The sequence below is a fragment of the Hetaerina americana genome, unplaced genomic scaffold (genome assembly GCF_022747635.1).
Source record: "Hetaerina americana unplaced genomic scaffold, ioHetAmer1.1.p SCAF_5, whole genome shotgun sequence".
Taxonomy (NCBI): domain Eukaryota; kingdom Metazoa; phylum Arthropoda; class Insecta; order Odonata; family Calopterygidae; genus Hetaerina; species Hetaerina americana.
This window is the reverse complement of record NW_027287095.1, coordinates 74,280,376-74,307,715: the sequence shown is the minus strand read 5'-3', so window position 1 is coordinate 74,307,715 and position 27,340 is coordinate 74,280,376. Positions and strand designations below refer to the sequence as shown.

Genomic DNA, 27,340 nt, shown 5'->3' with positions numbered 1-27,340 from the left:
CTTAATGGAGCTTTTAGTGACACGCCGCTGATTGAAAATCAGGGAATAAGTCAACAGATTATTAATATTACACACGGAGGTAATACCCTTCGTTAAATAATCTTAAACCTGAATATTCCGTGACCTGCCGATTAAGATAGAACTAAAGACATCATGACTTGAGAAAGCTATGGGTGTATTAATAAATCATTGAGTGAATTGAACTAATTTTTTTCATTATCTTCCGTTATTGAGATTTTACACTAAAATAAATTCTGAGACTGTTTCCTCCGGTAAAGTTAAACAAACTTATAGTATGATTAAAATAAAATCATATACTTAGTGTTTTACATAATTTAGCTATTCATGCATGCACCAACGACGAAACAAAAATACAGGACAAAACGTTGGCAAAGCAATTTTTTACGGCATTTATTAACTCCAAGTTATCCAAATTATTTCTCTCAAAACTGTAAGTAGGTTGAAAGATGTTATTCAGCTTAAAGAATGCGAGCACATTTCATAAATACAAGGAACTAGATAGCTACACCATTATCTGCTCTCGGTTTGTATGGATCTTGCTAGTCTCGTTACGGGTCCAGCTAGTGTGAGAAGCATTTTATATACCCGAAATGACGGCGTACAAAAACAAGGACAGCGTGAAACCATCAATTTTCTCCAACTACGTGGTTTAAGACACATCCAAATACACTGCCAATTGAGTGAGATATGAGGTGATGGTGCTCAGGATGTGAAAAATCTCGATAAGGGTGCGACAGTTCAGAGAAGGGCGAATTTCGTGTAAAAAACAGAAGAATCCCCGAAAAAATACTTGCTGGCTTTTTCAAGAGCAAAAAAGGACCTTAAGAAGTGTTCTCGAGGACATTGATATCAAGGTAGTTAGCCAGAAAAAAATGAGAAGATCTAAAAACTAGAATGAACCTCGCGCCACGATGAAAGTAACATATGATACGAAAATGGTTGAACCCGTTAATTTACATCCAACCATCTACAGGAAATTACTACCCAAGTTAAATCTTTCTTGATTTCATTCACTGGCTTTCTTATTTTCTCGTAATCTTAGACACGATCATCATTGAGTTCTTTAAATAGTTACAGTTAAACAAAATGTTCACATTTAATTTATGGCAAAAATTGGATCCAAAATTGAAGAGAGCTTATCATTTTCTTTAGGATCATACTCAATAATATAATGATTCAGCTGGTTTTTGGAATTCGTTCCTCATTTGCTAAATAAAAATATTACTATACATTATAGTGCTGGAATAAGTAGAAGAGAAATATTAAATAGAATAAGAATGTCGAAGAAGGTTTTCTAGCAGAAGATAGAATTACTAACTGCAAAAAGCACTAGCGCGGACATATAGAAACGATTCATCAAAAGGTTTGGATGTGTTATATTTGTCTACGGAGGAAAACTAAATATAGGGGCAGTAGAGAAAATACATAACAAGGCGATAGAAATGTGGCACTACGGAAGAATGCTGAAAATAAAAATGATAAACGTAGGTGAAAAATGAAGATGTGCTTAGTATGGGTAAAGAAAGAAGTCTGTGGAAGACACAAGAAGAGGGAATCAATTTTATTGGGAATATTTGGAGACACAGCTTGTTCATGAATATCATAAACGAAGCAAAAGTGGAGGTAAATAATAATAAATGTAGGCCAAGGATAAACTACGAGAAACAGCAATGGAATATGCCAGTGAAAGGAGTCAGAGGGGATAAAGAGATGAGCAATTGACTGAATTTTTTGTAAAGCTGCTACAAGCCAATCTCGATTTGATAGCCTACAATGATAGCCATTCAGCCTTTGTTCATGAATCTGTTTCTTTAGCTGAGCGCTAAAATATAATTTTTATACCAATTTGAAGTGTATGACAAAGTTTTGGGGGACCAGTTGAATAGGAATTCACAATTCACCCACAAGCATACTCGGCGCCAATAATTTAAATGTTTACTGCGATTGAATCTAGTAACTAGATTCATTTTGGCTAGAAAATTGTATTTCAAAGAAACTGCGGGTGGTGCCGCAACAGTAACTTTTAACGGAGCCATCCGCTAATGTGCATTTCAATGCAACAATTTCAGAGTGTAAAAATCATTCGCCTTGACCGAGATTCGCACCCGGATCCCTCAACGTCCGGTCGAGTGCTTTATCCAGTTAAGCTATCGAGGCGTCCTCTTAACTCGAGCACTCGACTGGACATTGAGGGATCCGGGTTTGAATCCCTGTCAAGGCGAATGATTTTTACACTCTGAAATTGTTGCATGGAAAATTGTAATTTATATACATTGCAAAGAAAACGTAACATCTAAAATTTATGGAAAATCAAGTACTGATCCATCGTTATTTAGCACACCTCAATCGTCCATTCGCAGAAGGCCCAAGGTAGCAATAATAACTTTGCCTGATTGAAATGTTAACCAGATATGAGCAAATGTCATTTTTACATATAAAGCTAAACCAAGAGAGATGGTTTTTCGATATTATCCCAATTTTAAACCTATTCATAAAGAAAAATTATACAAGCAGGCTTACTTTTCCCATTATACATATTACAAGTAGATTTATTTATATACTAGCATATCAGCATATATACCTTGTAATTTAAAACCACATGTATTTTTATGTGTTCGGTGTTCGGTAAAAGAGTGGACCCAGACACACAATCACAAATAAAATTCTTAATGAGATGATTTCTACAAGTCGATGACTAACTCCAGTATTGTTCACCTTTGTGACGACGGGTGGAACTCCTCGCCTGCTAACCCAGAGGTCGCAGGTTCCATTCCCGCCTGTTGGGTTTTCCTACTCCTACGGTGATCGGGTGTTTGTGATTGGCCTTGTTGTTATATCTCCTTTATAAACCAATGTTAAGTGGTTCTTTAAATTATTATTAAATGAATAAATGACAAGATTTGGTATTTTCCCGGTGCATGATTGTGCTGAAGTCTTAGCGGGTTTTCCACCGGGTGGTCAGGGTGTCTTCTGCCGATGTTACGATGACGGAGTAAGTCAAAGAAACGTCAGCAGCTGAAACCCTGGCCGGGTGGGATATCCACTAAGACTTCAGAGAATTCATTTATTAATTAATTAACATTACGACCAGGTTTTCGCGTTATACTACGCCCGTATAATCAACTAAATGGTGACGCACTTAAGATTCACGAGATCGTAAACGGTTCAATGAGATCGATACGTATCGCGCGCACATCTCAGCATATTACGATTTACTTTGGCTCACCTAGAGAATTATTACTCTCACTGAATAAATTTAGTTGATATTTTTTCACAGAAAAAAAATGTGTTTTTATGTAAAAATATACCAAATTTTACCATATACCAAGATAAAGAATTTTCAAAAAGTACAGCCTCAAGCTATGACATTTAATATTTACCTTAGAAGTCTGTTTATCATACCATTTAAGCTAATCAACAAGCGGTCATTTTTTTTGATTTAGGGAAGTGCTTAGTTACTATGATCTCGCTGTTTGCTCGCTCATAGCGCTCCACTCTCCTGTTTAGATATTATATCTTTTTCGAATAAAAGATTTTTTACAATTTATTTGGAAATTTTCCTTCGGAAAACTATTGTCAAATTGACTAATTATTTGAACATGCTAATGGCACCTTAAGGGAGGGATGAACAGTTAGACGGAAACCCTCTCCGTTAGAGAAAATTTTATCTCTAAAGCAACCTGCATACGCGACTTACTCTCATAAGCGAAGGGATGTTATTAAAATTACATGGAATCCTTACGTAACTGAGTTCAACACGCTTTCAAATATTCAGTGAAACAACTGAAGAATAAATACATACAAGATATTCAATATTTGTACACCTGAACCGTATGCATTTTTACAAGATCCATTCTTTCGCATTCCCGCCAAGCCCAACATTTATCATTGGTCTGATGTTATCTGCACTCTGGCCATTAGTCATTTCGTAAAATTGGGGAGGAAAAACCGTCCTCGTTGAAAATTTCCTTACAAATTTCTTTTTCTCATTTATTCAATGCCTTTACCATGAAATAGATTTGAAATTACTCACTGGTTTCATATGTCTCCAAAAGACCAAGCTGCACTTTGACACAAATTTGGAATATTTATGACTTCAAAACCGCAGGAAGGCAATAAATCCTGTTCGTAAAACAGAAGTGAGTAAATTACGGCCCTCAAAAGTACCTTCTTCTTAAGGGCAAAGATGTCACAAAATCACCTGGGGAGTAAAAATACTTCTGCAACCTCATCTCATCAAAATGCGTAATTTCCTTGGAGAACACTTCCGCGGAAGTGTGCTGAATAATCTCTTCATTCCATTGCAAGTGATTTAAATTTTGATAAAAAAATACGCGGCCTAACCTAATTACAGCCATTAATAAATGAATGGAACTATGAAAATAATATCAGGCTATCAGGCTAGAGTTACGCCACTAGGTGATTTCAAGTTTCATATTCCGGTCTTTTTATTTTTTTGAAGTTATCCATCATTATAGCTCTGGACTTTGTAACTGAGTCAGAGAAGACAGGCTGATGAAGACTCTATTATGTGTAACATGTTTACTCGTGGAATTCTTGCCCTGCAAAAAAACCTGTATTTCAAAATCTGTATTTATTTGCATGGAAATATTTATAAATTGGCTAAATCTGTAGCAAATGGTGATTTCGATTCAGCGCAGCCACTGAAATCAAAAAGGATTTTAAAAACTATTTTAACGTATGGAAGATTCATTTCCGTGAAGTACTTAAGAAATCCATGTGTTTGTCAAAGATATTGACCTCCTACATGGATCGTCGCATCATTCTTCAAATAAAAGGACGCCCATTAGTATGCCATTTACCCCTCATTTAGTAGAGAAAGTTATTTTAACCTGTTGAAATGATAGCAATATCAATTTGTTGATTTATTAATGGAATATGGAACATGTACTTTCAAGAAAACGATAATTTTGATTTCACCCCCATTAGGCTTCACCCAAAGGTTATTATGAAAACCTATTATGGTACTTCTATTAACCATGTCCGAATTATGCCCAAGGGTCTGCTCTAGCTCTTTCTGGCCCAACGTTATTGAGGTGTCACCCTCGGAACGAAATGAAACTCACGAATAATGTCGACAAGTTACCCGTCACCTCAATCGCCCCAAGGGCCCGATTGTTTGCCGAATCCGATCTTGACGCCCGAACAACGCGCCCCACCGCCAGCGGAAAGAATGGGATGACCACGGAGCAAGCAGCTTTGCGGGGGGAGAGGGTGGGGAAGAGGTCGGAGAACGACGCGCCCGTCGCCTTTCGGATCGTCCCACCGCCGAATCTCCTTGAAAGTGGATGATGACCAGTGGCGCAACCCCGGAGGCAACGGCCACCCTCCCCCCAAAGCAGGAGGAGGTGGAGGGGGAGGAATGGTGGAGGGGGAAAAGACAGCGGGGGCGGGGAGGGAAAAAAGCGAGAGTCGTCTTCAGGGCGAAGATGATGATGTTTTGGGATTGGAAGGGGGTAAGGGGAAGGGACGGGTAGAGAAAGGTGGGGAGGAGAGTGTGGGAAAGGGGGAGGTGCGTGGAAGGTAGGTGGTGAGAGCGTGAAGGAGTGGGTAGGTTTGAGGTGACGGAGAGGAGGAGGGGGAGTGCGTACGGGTTGTAGGTAACCAAGCGGAGGGTGATAGTTTGAAGGGGGAAGGGAAGGTGGTGGAGGAGGCGATGGGGTGGAGTTTGGTGTGGATCTACCAGGGGATGGCCCTCCTGTTGGTGGGATGGCGTTTGCGGAGATGCCGGTGGAGGCGCGGCGGTGTGCATGCTTCTGGAGGGAGGATATCGGTGAGACCGAGTAAGGAGAGGGATGGGGCGGAGCGTGAAGGGAAAGCGCTCACCCGGAGGGTGGGAGGGGGCGGAGAGTGAGAGAGGTTGTGGGATGGTCCAAGGATGAGCACTAGAAGTCACGTCGACGAGGCAGACGTATATAACGCGAGCGGTGATTTCAACGGGCGGCAAAGAGGCTTTTGGTGCTCCGAGAGGCGGAACACCGACTACCCCCACCCCCAGCAAGAGGCGCGCCGAAGCGACCGACATGAAGTTGCCGGTAAGTGAGCGAGCAGCCAAAGGAGCAGCAAGTTCGTCCCCCCAGCGGGGGTGGAGAGTGAGCGCGGAGTGCGGTGTTGAAAGTCCAGTGTTACCCCCCTCGGATTATCGGGATTGGAAACAGGAGTGAGAGTACATTGGCGTTCGGGCAGGGATCGCGCGGGATTCGTGATTTTTGGAGAAAAAATAATACTCTGTGCGCTTAAAATTAAATAGCCACGTGAATTCCGTGATAGGGTGAAAATAAGTGTAGTTAAGTTTGAGGGAAAAATTTAAAGATCATTTTGGAAAACTCAGTGCCAATCGAAATGGGCAATTTAATTACCCGTGACAGAGAAAGTGAATTTAAAAACAATTTTGCGCAATTCAATCAGTTATAGTGCGAATATCTGACCTAATTTTTGGATAATTTTGCACAGATAATATATTTTTCATTTATATATCGTTCATTACAAATAATAGTTCAGAAGGTATCACTAACCTACTCCATTTGTGTGCCATGGAAAAGAAGTAAAAAATCAATCATAGGTACATAAATTAAAATAATTAATACCAATAATACCAGGTCATAAAAAAGTTTTGAAAAAAATAGGAAATTTAGGGAGTCGTGTAGTTTAACAAAATTATTTATATTTAATATCAATGTATAAAATAACCACAAATCATCCAAATATTCAATGAAAATGAACATTAAGTTCCTAAAAATGAGGTCTGTTGCAGCATATCTGCAAGACTACCAGAATTGACTTCAATATCTAGAACTGGAAGCTCTTGGCAGAATTTTTTAATGTATTTATTACCTCTGATTAAAGAATGACTCATCAGTAATGCTCTTACTAAATGCTTTACAGTGAAGCATTGCCAACACTCAAAGTTTATCGCAAGAATGATGCACCCTCGTAGATTTTCTTTGAATATTTATTTTGAATTTTTAAACAATTTATTTAAGCATTCATTCAAATTGAAGGAATATTTTCTGCAGGTAAAATTTCATAACTATTACTTAAGAATTATAAACATTAAAAAAATTCATCGGTGCTGCAAGTTTTAAATCTTTGCAACATAAACCATTGCCGTCAGTTAGGAACTAACTCTGTTAATTAAATATTCAAATTTATATCGAGATAACTGGTGAAAGCGTGGTTCCTCAAGTGTGAATGAATGTATCCATCAATTGCCTCTTGCAATCAAATTCTACTGCATCATCAAATTTTTTGTTTCCCTTTGGAGATGACTTCCTGAACTGCATACAACATGATGCATGATAACTACATAACACGAAGGTGGGAAATTTATATTTAGATTTACGCGCGCGAACCATTTATCTCGTCTCCTAAGGGAAAGACGAGATCCGAAAGGAGATCGTGCTCTTGTGAAAATGCCATTAAATAAATGAGCAGTGGAGGCAGCTTGCGCAACACTTAACCGGGCGACCAACTTTCTCCGTAGTCGAGCGTGGAGGCTTCCTCCTCGAAGGATATGGGTGTGCTGTTGGCGTGCATTTCCCTCCCATTCATTGGACCATTAGCCCGCAGCTCAATTTAACGAATTTAAGCGCTAATCATAATGCTTGGGACAGTTTGGATTGCGATGAAATGATAATGAAAATAATCTGCCAGTGAAGCTAGAGGAGTAGAATGTTATTAAAATATTTAAAAAATTTTGGACCAGTACCAAATTATGATCAATGACGTCACATGCAGACACTTTGCCTTTTGTTGCACAATATTTCCCTGAACATTGTTTTTTTTATTTTTTTTATTTTATTGGATTAGCACTTAATTTGATTCCTGATTTCCCATTAATTAATTTTCCCGAAAGACAAATATAAAGGCCTGAGAGTTGTTGCATTAGTAAAAACACTTCAATGCTATTCTTTGACGATCGAAGAAGATGGAACTCAGCTAATGGTAAAGTTATGAACACAACTGTTCAGGAATGGTTAATGGTCAAGTCACTTTCGCATTCAAAAAAGCAACCTCTTGTTTTCAGTTTAATATTCTAATTATAAAAAGGATCACGTTTCGTGATCTTATAACATATGGATACTTAAATAAGCAAAATGAGATTAAACAATACTTTATTCTATTTTTTAGGTAACAAAACATTGAACTTTTGCTTAAGTTTCATCAATATGTGCAATTAATTAAAAATGCGTCCTTTAGGTATCATTAGGTACATAAGGTGTACATTTTTATTTAGTTCCAAAATATAAAATTATAAATTCAATCACTATCAAAAGTAAAAATTTGTGTAGAAGAATTCATTAAAATTGATCATTTGATTATGGTATTTACAGTTATAAACTTGCGGCTATTATGTTTTACTCTCTGGAAGTACCATATTCTCCGACAGAATATTCATGGGTGCATGATCCATGTCATTGAAAAGCTAACGCTGTTCGAAGGAGGTCACATGAAAACGGAAATTTTAATTTTTAAAAGTGCATCATCATCCCAAAAGCATATTTTATCATAAGCGCACTGTTTCATGGTCAAATTAACAATGGCTCGGCTACAGTAGGGATTTTGCTATGCATAAGTTGCTGGACATGGAATTTCGAGCATAATATATGAGCATAGCTTCAGGCACCGCGAAAAAAATTAAAGTAACGAGGAAATAACGCTGACTTAAGTGAAAGACGGCAGAAGAATGCAAATGTGAAACTGAAAAAAAACTCACCGTGGAGCTTGGTGGACGATTTCTAGGTCAACGCTCAAGGTTGCAATAAATCCACACCATTCATCCAGGTGGAGAAAAATTCCGGAAATGAGTGCGGCTATTTCATAGGGTATAGGTAATTAAATTTACACGAATTCATTTGAACTTATGCTCATATCCATAATTTGTGTTTGTAGTTTAGTGAAGAGCTATCGATGCCTGAGGAAGGAAATGATGACAGTACAGTGGATTTCATTTTGAAAGAATAGGTACTAGGTATGCGGAAACTGTAATCCAACGCCCTTGAAGATTTTAATGCGTCAAGGACGGCAATCTCAGTCGGATAATGCCAAATCAAAAAAATTGAAAGCTAGTCGGTCATTCTATTTTACAGCTATAATAAGTTTGGGCGTAAAATAAATTCCGTATGCTTAATAAAAACAAGTAAATATTACTCCTACCACTTGGTTATGGTACAGAATCCAAATTTTTGTCATGATCACGTTCTAATGCTTACTGAAAAGACCCGTTTCCATGCAATACAATTATTCATTAAATTAATTTTGAAACATTCCAACACAGCGCAAAAACTCAGAATTTTAATGCAGAATTTAAACCTTAATCCTGATTCGCACGAAAATTTAGTCTATGTGAATCTATTACTTATTGATAGTTTTTCGATGTATTACGCTCGAAAATTGTATCCTAATTTTCTTTTCCTTGAACTCAGATATTGGTGGCCTTTCTGGCCATTGGCATCCTGGCTGAGGAAACCGCGGTGAAAGAGGTAGCAAAAGTGGAGGAAGCAGAGCAAGGAGATAAGAAAATAGCAAAGCGAGGGGTAAATTGCTGCCAGACCGGCGGAGATACCTCTGGATGGCAGCAGCAGGAATGGAAATCGGGTGGGGATGAACCACGAGGCTGGGATCAACCACGCGGTTGGCAACAACCCCAGGGATGGGAGCAACCTCAGGGATGGAAGCATCAGCAGAAGCCTGAGGTGAAATATGTTCGCATACCCGTGCCACAGCCTTATCCTGTCCACGTGCCTAAGCCATACCCCGTGGAAGTTGTAAAGAAGGTACCTTATCCTGTAGTCAGAGAGGTCAAGATTCCGGTCAAGGTACCCGTGGATCAACCCCGTGCCGTCTACGTCCCTAGGCCCGTTCCGGTTGAGGTGGTTAAGCATGTCGAAGTCAAGATACCAGTCGTGAAAGAGGTACCATACCCGGTTGAGAAGCGGGTACCGTACGAGGTAAAAGTACCCGTTGAGAGGCCAGTGCCTGTCCATGTTCGGAAACCAGTACCTGTGCCTGTCGTTAAGAAGGTGCCATTCCACGTCGAGAAAATCGTCCACTATCCGGTCGAACGACCCGTCCCGTACCCCGTTCACGTCGTCAAGCATGTCCCATACCCAGTAGAGAAACCCGTCCCGTACAGAGTCGAAGTTCCTGTCGACCAACCACGACCTGTCCACGTGCCCAAGCCGGTACCCGTACCAGTCTACAAGGAAGTTCCGGTTAGGGTCCCGGTCCACAGAACCATTCCAGTACCAGTGTACAAAACCGTTGAGGTGCCAGTCAGGGTAGAGGTCGAGCGACCAGTCGCAAGACCTGTACCTAAGCCAATCCAAATCACACTCGAGAAGAGGATTCCGATCCCCGTAAAGATCGTGAAGGAAATTCCAGTCCCTATCCCGTACGAAAAGCACATACCACAGCCGGAATACAAGGACGTCCCTGTCCCCGTCACGGTGACGAAGGAGACGGTGGTCCCAGTCCCAGTCCGGAAGCCGTTCCCGGTTACCCTTCACAAGCAGGTCCCTGTTCCAGTTCCAGTTCCTAAGCCTATATCGATCACCTCAGAGAAGGGAGTTCCCGTTCAAATTCCTTTCAAGTACGACCGTCACGTTCCCGTTCCAGTGGTGAAAGAGCATACCGTGGAAGTTGACCGACCGATTCCAGTTCCGGTAGTGAAAAAGTTCCACGTGCCGTATGAGGTCAAAATCCCCGTAATAGAACATAAACAAGAACATCACGACTCCTGGAAACAACCGGAAACAGGGTGGGCGCAACCGGAGGGAGGGTGGAAGCAACCTGAAGGGGGCTGGCAACAACCGGAAGCAGGGTGGAAGCAACCACAGCCAGAGGGATGGAAGAATGGACAAGGCATCCCAAGTTCCGAAGGGTACTAGACGCAGCTTCAAATGGTCCACGAATCAATCCACCATTTGACGGAACGTGCATATATTTTACCTCTATCTTGTTGAATGTTTTTCTACGGGTAAATAAAGCATCAGCGACACATAACATTCACTACACCCACAAAAAATTTTTGTACTTCCTTTTTAAGTGGTTTTTATAAATTATTTTTAACAAAATAAAATTTGATGCTGAAATTTAATTTCAAAATACCTCCCTAATCCCAAAGTTGAGACAACTGCAGGATCTTATTGTCTTCATCAATCTCGCCTGACTATAAGATTAAGAGCATTCATGAAATACTTGGCAAACGTGTGCATTCAAGCAATATGTGGAACACTAATAGTACGTAAGTATAGTGCATGGGTAGTATACTTCATTGGGCTCTGAACGATTTATTACTGGTGTTTTCATGAAGTATTTGATCTAAGACAGCAGCGATACAAATAAAATTAGCACCTTTTATTAATATTCGATGAAGGAACTGATGATGCTATTAATTAACTATTGTTTGGCTCTCCAGAAAGTGTTGCACAGTTATTGATTTTCTTGTACTTTTTCATTTATTTATAAAAAATAGAATGCTACTCATTTCCGTTTATAACTGTGAGCACGAAATTTCTCAAAAATGATAATAATGAAGTTAATAGAATATAAATAAAAAGTACATAAAACCAACAGAAAATGAAGATAATTTTTCCCTAGGCCGTGAAAAATATTGCAAAAGGGAGAAAATACATGACCAATTTATGTAATTTTAATAAGTTCTATCAAACGAGGACTTTTTTAACTTCTAGTTTGATTTCTTTTTCGTTTTATACATAATGGCATGCATGGACTCAGGTTTGAAGATGGAACACAATTAAGAGAAAATCAAGGATTGACTATCATAATTTTTTCTTGAATATCACGATGGCGCTACTTTGTTTTATTAGGTTTAGCATGACTTCATCCTATGAAAACTTTCCATGGACCACCTCGAAAGTGCTTTTCTGAAATACTCAGGTCAGTTTTATAAACCCGCTACATTGGAGATATCTCACTTCTTTGACCCATGAAAATCTGTCACATTTTATTGCAACTCTCAATTCGTCTTTCCCTGTTTTTCACTTCTCCCATCTCGTATTCCTCTCCAATCTTTTAAGCAGTGAAGCACACCTAATAAACGATTGATTTAATATTTATGTCCTCAAAAAACAGCAAACTATGAAACGTAGTTCATTCAACTATAACCATACAACTATATATTCATGTACATATATGAATATATGTACATGAATATTAAACACTCCATACCATTTTATTTTAATCGCTAGCACAGCATTAGCCATGATTCTCCATTCATACAGCAATATACAGATTAACTTCACTTTCTTGTCAAGCGCGTGTACTCCGAATAGGAACAAAATTTTACTCCGCACTGCCTGATACATTACACGAACCAAGATCCACGGGCCTGAAGGTCTTACTTAAAACCTGGACTTTAACAACTGACTCCACAAGGTATACTTTTTATTATTGGTAGTTTATCGTTAAAAGGGAGTTCTATTTAAACACAGATTTAATAAAGCTATATTTCTTAGTTTTTATTTACCCCCATCATGAAGAAATTCCACAAAATTAAACTTGAAACTTTTATGTTCATCTAGCTAGACAAAAGCTAACACCTCACACTACAGTAAACTGTGATTCAATTCCATATACTTTCTACCATCCTACATTGCATTGAGTATTACAAACCTTTCTCTTCCCCTTACTAACTCTTCCTAATAATATCCTCTCTATGAGAGTTTTCAACATCCCATTGCCAATGAAAGCACTCCGTATCCGTCTTTCCAGCCTTCTTTGGATTTCTCCCAACAATCCCCTCACCTCCTTCACCATATGTAGCACTTTTTCTTTTCATTTTTCCTTCTTACCATTTCACCTATTCCATCCTTCTCCACGGCCACATCCCAAAAGCAAGCAATTTATGACTACCAACAACCTAAAAGAGCAAGTTTCCCAGCCATACAAAACCATGTTCCATTCCAAAGCTTTCAATAATATTTTCTTAGGCTCCTTTCTTAACTATCCTACAATCGGTTCAATACCTCTCGTGAAATATTCTATGCTTAACGCAATTATGCTTCCCATGCCTCCACTACTTGGACCAATGTGTTGCAAAAGACGGCCAAGGTGTTTAACCTTTCCACCTGTTCTAGTTTTTGCTCTCCTACTTGAGTGTTTAACTTATCTTTCTCGAAAATCTCATAACTATATCTAGAATGAAAAAGGCTAAGTTAAGCTTTAAATTAGGAAGGCAAAAACTAGACTTACTGTATACCTACCATATGATAAATCCACAGCCATCCACCTACCTGCACACCCCCCGTCTCTTTCAACCCTTGCGCAAACATACGCGACATATTCAAATCCACATGATACCCAGTCCTCCCTTCTCCCCCTCCTTCTCCTCCGCATTTCTCATTCTGCAACCACCCCTGGTTTAATACTGACACCCTTTCTACTCCATAGCCTCAGCTTCCAAACAAAAATCAAAGGCCACATATTCTCCTAAAAAAATCATATCTTCGGCCTCACCTAATATTCTAAATAGATAAATTTACCACCACTCTTTCTATTATTATCGTCAATATACACCTTTATCCCACATTATCTCTTGTGGTCTTCCAATGTCCCAATCCAAAAAAAACCTTCGATAACCGCTTCGCCATTAAAGTAAACTAGGCCTCCTTGAATAAGTAACTAGCATTCATGTGAAAACCTGAAGCCTATAGGAATACAGAGGGATTTTGAAAAGACTGGGATAAACCAGGCTCTCCAATAGTCGCCGTTCACTTCCCATCACCAAAAAGTAACCTTTCCACCTCTGTTCCACCTACTCGATCAACTCCCATCTCCTACTTTCACGCCGAGAAAGCCATCTCTTCATTGCCTGACGAAGGCAGTATGATCACCGAAACTTTACCACTTCTGCAAGTGTTCATTTTCATGGATTTTCTTCGTACTCTGTACTGCCTTCAACATCCCTTAACTAATTCCAAGAAACTGCGGGAGATGCCGCAACAGTAACTTTAAACGGAGTCATCCGCTAATGTGCATTGTTAAGTTATCCAGGCGTCCTCAAACACTGCGAAATTTTGGGGGTTTAAAGGAACAAGATATATTTACGTAATATCGTACACACAATGTCACAGGCGTTCGCAGTCTTGCGTGACGCGCCACAGTCCACGAGGTTAAAGCCGGGTTCGAATCCCGATCAAGGCGAATGATTTTTATACTCTGAAATTGTTGCATTGAAATACATATTAGCGGATGACTCCGTTAAAATTTACTGCTGCGGCATCTTCCGATGATATTATAGTTTCCGATGCCAGGTTGTGTTTTTTTACTTGGAGAGGTATGTAAATGTATTGTTAAACAATTTTATAGGCTGTGCATATATATGCGTACACACCTAACCGTTGGTGGCACAGGGAAATGATCTGACCACCCTTACACTGTTGTGTGAATTTAACCTATCGTGTAGGGCTTAGAATCGAGTAAACTCTACCCTCGCTTATCAAACCGAGTTTCATGTTGATAACTGCTTACGTTTTAAAAAATATAGTATGTGCGCACAAGAACATACATAGATTAGCACACAAAGTGAAGCTACAAGGTAATTATAAATCAGCTTAAAGACATTTTTCCATGAAGCTTTTTTGAAGAATGAAGAATATAAGAATCCTACAGCAGTTTGCATGATAAGGCCTTAGAATTTCATGAAAACATTACACCTCAAAACCTCGCGTCCCAGGGAAATAATATTTGACGTCTAGACTTGCCAACGAATCATTTCTACCTATATACTCTAGGTATGTCCAATGTCCTTCAGCCAAATCTATTCCGTCGTTGCAGCTACATTAAGTGATAAGGAATATCTACAGAGGACGAAGTAAGCTCGGTCCACACACGGGAAAAAAATCTAAAAAACCGCCTTTTCACCAGTTTACCATTTCGAAAGCAGTCTTGGCTCTATTTAAGATGACGTAATGTTTTTCGAGCGAAATTGTCGACGTTGCAGCGGAGAATGGTGTCCATCGCCCCATGCCCCGAGAGAGAAGGAGAAAATAAATCAGGATTCGGGAACCCATCTCTTTTCTTATTTAACTCGTTTTCCGACGTCGTAAGGACACATCACTCGTTTACTCCTGTTAACATTCATTTACGTCATCTTCTCTTTGAGAATATGTGGTTACTAGAGCTATGTTTTAATGTTATGCATTGTGTTCTATCGCTGTGAGGTGACTTAATGATATGCCAGCTCCACTGCTGACCAGTACATCACTCCGAAGCGTTCAAATCTTGGAAGTCAGGGAGTGTGATTTTCTAGACCATATTTCCACAGGAAAAAATATTTGTTGGGAAACCGTAAGCCGTGTACAAGAAGAAAAAACCGACCAACCCCGTTGTTTGTTTAACAATTCCAGTTCTGAATGGTTTAAAACATTGTGATTTCCATTTATGCCAATAATAATGTGCTTTTCAAATATTCATTCGTTATTTTCGAGACTTTTTCATTCGATGAATAAATATTTTTATAGGAAACTTAATATTTATTAAAACGTCTGTTGGTATCGCTAACTAATAAAAGCAAACCTTGGAATAAAGATAAAAAAGGAAGTACGTACCGTTATGGACGTTGGGGTAGGTGAAGAGAGATAAGGAAGAAGGAGAGAGAAAAAAAGGAATCAATCCATGTTAATCTGCAAATTCAGTGTTACACTTGGAAGACACAGGAAGCATTCCCTTTGACGCCCAGTTAGATTTAAATTCCGGAGGCATCCCCCGCACCATGCTAAAAAATTTAAAAATTATCAAAGTTCAACATAAAGCTTCAAAAAAGCAGTTTCAACAAAACAATACGATATCCTTAAGTTGAAATGACTGAAAACCATTAGAGGGCATATGCTCAATTAAATAATTAATCAACTCAAATCAATAACTTATTATTGGTGATGTAGCTTATGTCTGTCGATGGAAACAATAAAAATCTCAGAGAAATTTTAACACCATTTTTCCTAACTTGGGGAATATTTTGCCCCGAATAATGAATTACGGTAGCAAATAAGTTACCCAGTCAAAATCCAAACCTTAAAATTCCATTCCAATCACACATCTCACTAATAGAGAATGTGACGTAAAATGACTGTTAAGAAAATAGCTATCAAATAAATTTTATTTCCCCAGCAAAATTATTATTCACTGCAACAGCATGTGTTACATTCAGCAATGGAAACTATCAAGCAAAAAATAATACCGAATGCCAAGAATGTCCAACTACACTTTTCACTAGGGGCCTAGCACTCACTCCTAGCCTATTCTTCTCAAGATGACTTGAAACGTTAGATGTAGACCTGAATAGGTTTGCACTTCCTTCTATATACCGCAAGTAGTCCTGTAGATTTGAGTGATGAAGTAAATATAAATGCATTGAGAAAATATACATTTCTGAAAAAAACTATAGCTGTTACGGAGGTGGAGAAATACTGTATATTCTCAAGTATTTATCATGCTCCGTACCAACATCACCTGAAATCATACTCACTTGAAATATGGTAACACCTAATCTTTTATGTAGCTATAATTAACCATCATTAACCACTCCCTAGGTATAAGGTTTACCAAAACAGATTTTTCCTTTAATACCACTTTTAACAAACCGTTTTTTCATCATGTATCTAGCCAAGGAAATGGGGCGCAAAACGTTGCCCGCGGGCCGCATATATCCCGTCAGTATATTTTAAACGATCCTCGACCGATGATGATGATTTATGTTAACTAAACTTTACTTGAAATGTCACATAATTTCTTTCATTTCCGATGATATTAATACAATTGCTGTTAATTGTCACTAAAACTGCCTTGCTGGTAATATACATTTATGTGCATGCTGATGCCCTAAAGTAATCCAAATAGATGAAGCATGAAATTTCCTTTTTTTTATACAATGCTCATAAACTATTATACATATATATATATATATATATATATATTTTATAGTGAGGCTCATTAACAGGAAGAAAAGCGCGTCGCTGATCTATGGTGTGGCGCGAGGGATTCCTGAATTTCATGTCATATTTCAATCAAATCCACCCTCGTTATTGACATAAGAGAGGGAGAGACCTCTTTCCCTGAATTCCCTCAGCTTGTCCATCTCGACGGCAATCAGCTCGGAAGGCTCGGAATATTCAAAAGCCTTTCCTCCTTGTCATCCCCCTTCCCCACCCGCCACTCTCGAAAGGTTTTCGCTCCTCACGTAGTGGACTTTGGGTTACGTCCCCCGATCGTGCGCTCATTGATCGGTGAAGGGAAGGCACGTTTGCTCCATTTTGCGATATTTTGCGCAAGGGAAGGAAAGTATTCCCTTTAGCACCCCGAATTTAAGCAGTGAGCGCGCCCAAGGTCGAAGAAATCTTCGAGGACATGTCGAATCAAAATGAAATGTCGGTTCACGGCATTGATATCTCCTTCCCTTTTTCACGAAAAACCGTTGATCATTGTTTGCAGAGCGTGAAATGAAAACGTCATGGAGTTGACCCTTTTTTTTAGATAGAGCTCCTTAACCGTCTAGGAGGATGGTTGAAAGCTTGTGTTTCGTGACGTATTTTCTGTGCGAACTTATTCCGCGTTTCGTCCCCAAGTCATCCTCCAAAGATGTGTGAGTTAGGGAGCTTATGATAACAGCCGTCAGAGAAAAATCAATACAATATGAGTAAAGAGAGGGCATCATACTAAATCATTTCGAGTGCAATAGCTGTAACTGGTCATAATTGGTTAAGTTAAAATAAATTAAAATTACTCTACTGGTAAATTGTAAGTAAACCGCCAACCATCCATAATTATCAACCCGAAAGTCGGTTTGATAGATAATGATAACGGTGTGTGAAATTCACACGTCGGATAAGGGGTGGGTAGTCCTTTTCCCTGCGGCGCCTATGATTTTTGCGGGAGATCGGGCACACGTGAAAGTACGCAGCATAGGTAAAGCAGAGGATGTCTACAGGTATACGAGACGAGTCTCGTATTATTCCAACGATCTTCCCAGTGGACTGACAAGTCCCCATATTGAAGAGCAATACTATTTTTCGCTAGTTTTGCATCATTTAGAGCTCAGACAGGGAATCATGAAGTTGGATTGATTGCCGATTTAGATCGAGTTTAGCGTAGAAGAGCGAGATCAGTATAATGTTGTAATGATGAACCGAGTAAGCGCATATAGATTATTAGAGGAATGGGTCGGGAAACACTCACGGATCGAATGTTAAATTACAGATTAAATCTCTTGCATAAATTGGAAGTAGATTTATTCTTAACCTCATCGTAATACAATAGGAGAGATCATGACGATCTACATAGGGAGGTCAAGTGTAGAACCGACATATTTAAGATGTCATTTTTCTCGCCAACAATTAAGTATTAAAATAACTGTGATCGATCGAGCAAGGAAAGAAAAGTATTTTTCTTTTTTTACTCCTTATATCTTGGTATATTGTTCATTTTTTATCTAACCTTAATTCATCGTCATCATAGAGACTATCAGCTCGCCTTGCATGCGTAGATAAGTATTTCACGCTTAGATACCGTTAAGAGTATCTTAATTTTTGATGATGTACGCCTGGTATTGAATCACCCCCTGCCACACACCCTAACGGGCACTTGCAGAGTACCATGTAGGTGTAGAGGACAATATATGCCAAAAACATTAAGGTTGAGGAAATGATGAACTGTAATTGTATAAAGCATCATTTAACAGTTTAATGATTAACTAATATATGCCCCGAAACGACAATTTCGTATTTTCTGTGTTACTATCATTTTCCTAATGTATCTGCGTCATAATGAGGATCACTAAAAATATTGTGATTCAGAAATTGTGATCTTGATCGAAAATCTATTTTTCAATTATTGGAAATGCTGGTTAACGTGAAATGTAAATGGTACTAGGCCGGACAAATGCAAACGCGCGCTATCAACCACATTACAACAGGTGATTCTTCCTCTTTGGCCAAACTTTAACTACGTACGCGGACAAATTGAGAAGTAATAACATAGAGCAATGCGACGTTAGAAGCAGAATAGAGTAATTTTAAAACAATGATGGGGAATATTAGTGAAAGTCACGCATGCGGACAAAGTGAAAAATAGGGTCATAATGAAAATTTTGGACAACGCAATAGTATGTAAGACTACAATAGGTAGGCTGAGAGCGAATGTGGAAAAATGTTTCAGGCGAAAAATAAAACAAGGAAGAAAACAATTACACGAGGAAGAAAAGGAATTGTTTGGAGAGCAAAGTAGAATAATTCAGTGTATTTTTACATCTTGATAGAAAATGTCTTTAAATAATATATTTTAATCAAAAATAATCGGACACTAACTTATTTTAGCACGGTGAAAAAATTGGGATTCCCATTGACAAGGGGCCTTACTTATTTACCTTTCATTCAGGAGGGGCCAGTTTAATTTTCTGTGTGGCATTTCTCCTCACTTATACGGCCAATGCACGTGTCTGAAATGCAGGACACAGAGCGACAAGAGGGGTTCCTTATTTTGCATATCCTTGCCGAAAAGCGTTAGAATCTGAATAAGATCCAACGCCGGGCTGCTCTTCTCACGTACTTTTTGACACGATGCTGTATTTTCCGAATGCCAACATTTCTTAAAATGGCCCAAGGAAATAGCATTGTTTGGGTCTACCGTAATAGATGAATCCACAAAGGGTTCTCTTATGATAATGGTTTCCCATTACAGGTAATGGACCTTTATATAAAATTGCTCAGCATATACAGTATATTGTCAGATGGTTTTTCAACATAATTTCAAATCGTTTCACCTTTAAGGTGAGGTGTGAATTTCACTGCCTAAAGAACACGAAAATCTCATTTACGAGCGAGCTATCCGATGAGAGAGTAAGAATTAAAAAGGAAATTGCTCATTAAACTCTTTGAGCAAAGGTTTACCGGACAACCGCAAGACACGCATTAAATATATTTCAAACTTAGTTATAAAAGTGCATTCGAATATAATAAGTCGCGATAGGAGAAAATTAATAGTTTTCATTAATATGCTTAATAAGATCCAACAGAACAGAAAGTTGAATGACAAATTGATTTGGATTGCATTCGATATAAGGCCCACTTAACTCGCAACCTTATCAAGGTCAATCTTTTTCACGAGCTAACCTCTCAGTTCCAAATTTAAGTTTATCAATTTTGACTGATATTTTAAAAAGTGAACTGCAACAAAATAGGATAAAATTAGACTATTTTCATTTTAACCAGAACAAGAAAATTTTATTCACAATTTAACTTTTTTATATTTAAAAAAGTTATGGTATCCTGTGCAACTAAATTTGATATCTTGGACCTCAGGCCTAACAAAAAATCGAGACAGAAGCTATCATAATAAAAGAGTTACAGATAAGTAATTTTGTTTTGCTTACAGAATGATTCCGTAGGTGTGTTCATGTAAAACCTAAAGCGTTCGGTTCATGGAATCTGTCTGAAAATACGAATTTCTGAGAAGGTAGAATTTGGAAGGACTACCAGTTGAGCTCTAATCTCAACAACAAATAACTCAATTATCAAACTTTGCACCGTACCAACCAATCGTATGTTTCACGGTACTATTCCGTCATTAAGGTGGAGATATCTCTCTCCAAAAATCCATGAGTCTCAGTTTCCTATCCTAAAAGTGTTAAAAAAATTCGTAATCATTAATAGCGCTTCGTTTTTCTGAGCTAATGGAAAAAAATATTTAACAAATTATCATCACCCGTTGGCCATAAATTTATCAAACGGTGGAACATTCTGTGGAGAAACGGCGTTGGTGTTACATTTTAAGTGAGGTTCTGGAAACTGCCAAACGGGAATTAAAATATTAGGAAATTCAAGTGAGTGGTGTAAAAAGGCTCTTTCAGTCTGAAAGCAGTTCAGTTCTACTTACTTGAAGGAGCTTAAAGAAATCTCAACCCCACGTCATTTCTCGGACTTACTCATCGGGAAATTCCTCTCACGTTCCTCAATTTGCATGTATGCCGACTGGTTGCCCCTCTTCGGTTGAAGAAAGTGAGTGGTATTTTTGAGGATCTCTTGAAAATGAGTGAGTACGTATGTAGTACTTGTCTTACCTCATCCAGCTCCATTAGCAGATGACAGGATGACGAAAATGGGACGGTGAATGCATGCCTCGATTGTACATCTACTTGGAAAGGCAAAGTTACCTTGGTTTAAGTTTAGATATTAGAGATAAATCCAAGGAAGAAAACTTATATTAAATCGACGTTCATTCATGATTATTTAGTAGTTCCCCACAATTACTTATTAAAAATATTTTTAGTTTAATATTTATCTAGAATTAATATTCGAGCTCAGCTTTTTCGCTGGTTTTGCAACATTATGAAATGAATTTTTCAAGTTCTTAGACGATTTAAGATATAATTATGGATACCGGAGTAACTTAACTCACAGAAAGTACTTTTTCGGACTTTTTCCCGAGACAGAATGTTTTATCTTACGAAGTATTGCGGTTTGGCGTAATTTGAAAGAGGTATGACCCATTCACATGAGTCTAATTAGTCGCACATCATTTCCCAAATTTCTATAGTCGTTAAAAAATTTCTCAATAAATTATTTAGCGTGCTACAAATTTAAATGTCATCAAATATTTGATTATCTAGTTTCATTTCATCTCGCACGAGATGTAAGTACTTGAAGTAATCTACGCTTTCACGTCAATGTTATTGCATAATGGAGATGTAGAATGTGTTTCTACTTGACCGAAGGAAGAGTTAACAAAATTGATGAGCGGGTATATCCCTAAAACGCTAGATAACTAACTCCTTGGTATTATGGAAATATTCAATCCCGCGATTAGGTATCAGATGGTATGTTTCTAGTTTGTTCAAATAAATAGTCTCTTGATAACAGGACGAGGATGATCTTCATTGCATTGCAGAATAAAGCAATCTAACACACCTGGGGAAAGGAAATTCCACAAGTTCCACATTACTTCTGCAATGGGCCGAGTCAGTTCGCTGCATAGAACAAGTTAAAAAAAATTTCCAACCGATTCAGTGCTCCATTTTTTAGGTTTACTGAATGAAATTCTAGGAAAAAGGATATACATGTGCATTAAAAAATCATTTGCTCCATCTAACATACCTTTCGGTATGTCAAACGAATGCATGTAAATGTAAACATGAATTGGATTTTAAAAAAATGGAGTCGGTTAAGGGACCGTTAGTAAGACTAGGACTACGCCTAATCGAAAACTACGCCTTACCAGGTAGAAGTTGAGTTAACCACATTAAAAGCTCACGTTCTATTAAGCGATATTGTCATGGTTTAATATCGAGTGATGAAATCATCATCGTAATGGATATTGCGAATATTTTATGTCGGTTAAAAGTCGAAACACTTGTCTTGATGATAAATATATTGTGAAACTTTACTTAAACGCATTATATTTCCATATTAGGGGAAATTTTAAAAAATCAAGACTTTTAAAAAATTTTTAAATTTGTAATTTATATTTATCATAAGTTGCATGTTTCATAAAGATAGAGAACGTAAAACGAAATGCATGGTTGGGTCTACCGGCTCACGGTAGGTTTTTGATGAATCCTGGGATCCTTTGACACTTCTGCGCTTGAATGTCCTAACATAGATGACAAAATATCCTTAGATTTATTACTCATATACTAAAAAAGCTCATTCATTAGCTTTTTGTACTTTATACCTTCCAATGTCAATCGGATTTGACATTTTCGAATTATTTTGGTGACCAGAATATTCTGAAAAATAAATTATTCAAGTTTACCATTTTTTCACTTGCTAGAAGGAACAAAAAAATGTCCATCTTTTACTATTAATTGCCATAATTCATTCTTCAGCTTTCACTATCCTTAATACTTTCCTTGGCGTTGGAAATAGAAAATGGCACTGCCACATTATATTGGCAACCTTAAATTTCTGAAAAATCAATTATAAACTTTTACCATACCCCTAGATTTGAGTTTAAAATACTTAAGTCTTCTTTAATTGGAAAACCATGGCCCAAAATTTTATATTTAGTTGGTAACTAAGGAAAATGAATAACCATCAGGGATTTGTCTTGCGATTATTAAAATGACCTTGCTCTCAATTCTAGATATCAGGTTATAGTATTTCGCGACTGATTTCATGATAATTTTAAATGGTATCACATAAGCCTACAAATATAATGATACCCCATTTTGTGGGGAAATCAACCAAGTTCCGAAAAAAAGAATGAACACCACCGACGAAGTGAACGATCCGAATTTGGCGCGCTTTCTCTTAGCGAAACTGAAAGTGAAAAGGCGTCAAGGTGTTAGGTCTGGAGTCTTTGGCTAGAGGACAGCACCGAGCGTGGAAGAAAGGTAACGGCATTGCTGATTGCGCACCGGAGGAGTTAACGAACAGACGGCCCGCCGTTGTCTGGCCGTGAGCCTTTCGCGGTCGCTGCCGTAGACTCTCCAAGAATTTCGACCGAGAGCCGCAATAACGGTTGTTTTTTTTAACCAAACACTTGCTTACGTCGACGTCGATTTACGACGCCCTCTTCATAATTGCCATTCCATAATATAGGCAATAAAATGCACTCTGATAATTCTTATGCTTAGTCAAGATCTTTCACACATCCGACGAAAAAGTTTATACTATCAATTTATTTGACAATAATGTTCACATAATTTCATTCGCACAAGTCGGGAACTCAAGAAAAAGCAAAATTGATAAAAGAAGACAAATAGAATAACTCTGAATAGCAATAAAATCACCGAAACGGTGAGAAAATCAGCATCCTACGTTCAGTGCACCCATCCTGAGCGGAAAGACCATCTCCTTAGTAGGCCGCCTGTTAAGGAATGCGGAAGAGAGTCATCAAAGCTAGGCTGAACGGCGTTCTGAAACTTAAGAAGGGGAAGGTCAAAAATGTTGAATAGCTAACACTTTTAATTTTTTATGAATCTCTTTCACGCTGCGATTCATGTTCGATTTGGAGGGCTAATTTTTGACTGAGTTGCGTGTGAGCTCAGCTATGCCGAATATTGAGTATTAAGGGGATTGCGATTTTATTGGATTGGAGTAGATATTAGTTAATGTAAACTATGCACTTACTTATTAGAACAAAGGATGATCATTGGATCCAATTGGGATTCCGTAATAATTCCACCAAAATAATAAAATATTGTTTCCGTATTTTAAATGGATCAAAAAACTTAATTGCTGGTCATAACTAATATAAACATTGTAAAACTTGCAATCCAAAGTCAAGATATCGCAAAAGTTCAATCAACTTCCTAAACTGTAACAAACAGGATATTGATAATGTGGTTTCTAAATTTGTGATAGCCGAGTAGTTATTTTATTATGTGGGGGCGCTATGCTAGCGTATTTCTCTCAAACTGTATTTATGCATCAAAGTATTAAGTAATTCTTAAATTAAGTAAATCTTGGGTGAACTAATTACTCTGTGATGCAAAAAACCTACCATTATCGCTCAAATTTATCAACAAAATACGCTGTTATATTTTTCTGTGACTTCCCCTTATCAATATCAAATACAGACAAATATTCCTTCTTTCCTCAGGAAACATGATAGTAAGAAATCGAAGTCATACTAAAAATAGTAAAGACATTCAAATTACAAGGGAGAACAAGATTAAATTCTGTGTAAATATCTGGTACTTTCGTAGGTACATGTGATTGTGTATGTTAGTTGCTAGTACATGTTTGTTTGGTAGTTGTGTCCGTCCAAAAACCTACCTTAACCGCTGGATTACCTTAAAAAAAATGTATCAGAATTAGTGTAAGTTTAAATGGGTTTTGCATGAATATATACATCTGTGTGGGTGTGAATTGGCATGCTTTTGTTTAATTTACTTGTGGTTTTATTCTGTTCTAGGAGTGGTGTCCTACCATTCCCCGCCACACGTCCTTGCGGGGTACTTTTATTGTGTAGATATAGAAGAATATAGCTTTTTCCCTCAAAATTATCTAAAATACGAACATTGGCTGAACAAAACGATTAAAATCCTTTTTCATCTCTCCTCATTAATGATTTCATGCAATTTACAATGATTGAGGGAAAAGTATCCATTGAACCCTTGCAAATATTTCACTCTTTAAAAGACAACGATTATATGGTTAGTGAAAATATTCTTTGGCAAATTATAACAAATACTGTATCTTTAAACCTTCTATTGGAGACCATGAAAACTGAGTCTTAAGTCGACCTATTTCTCTAAAAATGCATTTTAAAAAATCACCTAGCATTTTTCGAGCCAGGTCTGTCAGAATGCTTCGCGTTGAGAAATTGACAATTGGATTATTTTTAAGTCCTTGAGATTACGTCAGTTTTTTGAAACCGCCACGCCCGTTGAGGGCGATCGCACGTGTGTAAGAATTAGCATCCACTCTTCCTGATTCGACTCAACATCTGATGCAACGATTTAATGCCGTTTTGTAATGGATGGTTTCAAGCGCGACTTAGAGGTAGCCCTGATTATCTATTGAATTAAAGGCCTCTGGACTTTTTCACAGTTTATCAACACAAGCACACACTGCGACCAGTTTCACCTTAATAAGGCATGACGCCTTATAAAGTCCGTTATTATTGCAACCAGTCTCGGTGCGCGTTAAGAAAGCCGTGTAATAATACGAATGCTTTTACTTCAATGGATTTATGTGTGTCACTGAAAGTACGATACGGATTTTACTTTAATATTCCTTATAGGAGGAAGAAGGCGCGTAAGCATTTGAAATGGATCACGCATGAAGTTTTACAGATCAAAAATACACGTTTAATGAGTGGGCCAAAGAGAGTATGGTCATTGGCTAATCAACGTGATTTTAAATAATAGCATGGAAGTAAATTGACCTTATTTTTACCACCCAGTAAAAATTTCACCTGCTCTACCTCGGTTGCGTACGAGTAGTGTGGGTGACAGGAACAGGTGAGTAAAAGAAGCTAGAAATTGAAGTCAGAAAACACGAAGTTAGTAAATATGGCACGCAGGGAAATGGCGAAAATGGAGAAAGTAAAAAATGAAGAAATACAGCGAAGAGTGGGTGAATAGAGAAGCCTACGGAGGATGCTTACAAGAAGAAGAGAGAAAGTAATTGGACAGATTCTGAGGTAGGGTAATATGCCGAAGACCATTAAAATAAACGACAGTAGGAAGAAATTACAAAGGATGGAAAAGTAGGTATTTCGCGGATCAGATAATGAATGACGTCAGCGCAAGAATATATGAAATAATGAATACAGTGACCGTGAAAAAGTCATTGTTAAGAAATATTAAAAAACTCATCCTTAGTTTGCTAACCTAGGAAGATAAAGCCAACAGCATCGCTGTCGTACTTCTGTGACGTATTATAGTGTGTTTGAAAATAAATGAGCACTTACCACCTCGGCAATAGTAGAAATTTTATCAAATAGTTCAAACTCCTAAATGTTCCACGCATGGATATTGCACTTGGTAACACTATCCATCGCCAAAATACTGAGCGAGAATAAATACTATCGTTCCCTCTTTGCTCAGTGGATAAATAAGGTAACTGAGGGGTATATTGCATTTCTAAATTGTCCATTTTAAAATTGAAACAATTTGGTGTCTAATTAATTCGTATTCAACACCTGCCGACATGGCAAAATGTTATCTCTCTTTCATTATTTATCAGTGAGCTCCTTCGGTAACCTTGGCCAAGTTCATGCCTGACTTTACTATTTACTAATCTTCTTCGTTCTCAATAAATTAAGGAGTTTTATCTGTAGCCCATTGGTTCTCCAAGCCTTTCGTTTGTCTAATTAAGTCTTCAGTAAGCAGTTTTCACCAGAAGACTCTGCTCCATGGGGCTGCGTTTCTTTCAAGGCAGGATTTTTCACAGATTTCTTTCTTTAGATAGTGCGAAAACGACGCTTTGATGCGTGATTCTGTCCACCCATTTAATCTTCATCAATCTTCCATGAAAAATCTTGTCATCATTTAGAAAATCTTCTCTCCCTCCGTTGTTGGTAAGCGCGCCTCTTAGCCACAGGAACTCTGAACTCGAGAAATCAGAATGGAATGGTGGCTATAGTAGTGCACTCCTTTCCATCCAGGAGGAACTGTTATGTTTCTTGTTTTTTGTTCTTTTATCTTTATATTTGAAATGCTCATTGAACTTTTTTACTTATAACATTTATTTTTCTCTTTTTGAGGTAAATTTGGTGCTTATATTTTTGAACTCTTATTTTTGCTTTTTGTGCTTATGTTTATGAACTTATATTTTTTAATTTTTTTTAGCTAAATACGATGAATTTTCTTATTTCATTCAAAATTCCGATGGAT

At 37.9% G+C, this 27,340-nt stretch overlaps 2 protein-coding genes across 2 annotated transcripts in view; both read left to right on the top strand.

The window, feature by feature from the left end:
* Nucleotides 1–27,340, top strand: part of LOC139693540 (cuticle protein 76-like) — a 263,851-nt gene that overhangs the window by 216,025 nt on the left and 20,486 nt on the right. The gene's annotated exons all lie outside the window — the stretch shown is intronic.
* On the top strand, nucleotides 6,066–10,931 carry LOC139693476 (uncharacterized). The gene is made up of 2 exons (XM_071591652.1): nucleotides 6,066–6,077; nucleotides 9,468–10,931. The coding sequence occupies exons 1-2, from the start codon at nucleotides 6,066–6,068 to the stop codon at nucleotides 10,929–10,931; spliced, it is 1,476 nt and encodes a 491-aa protein (XP_071447753.1).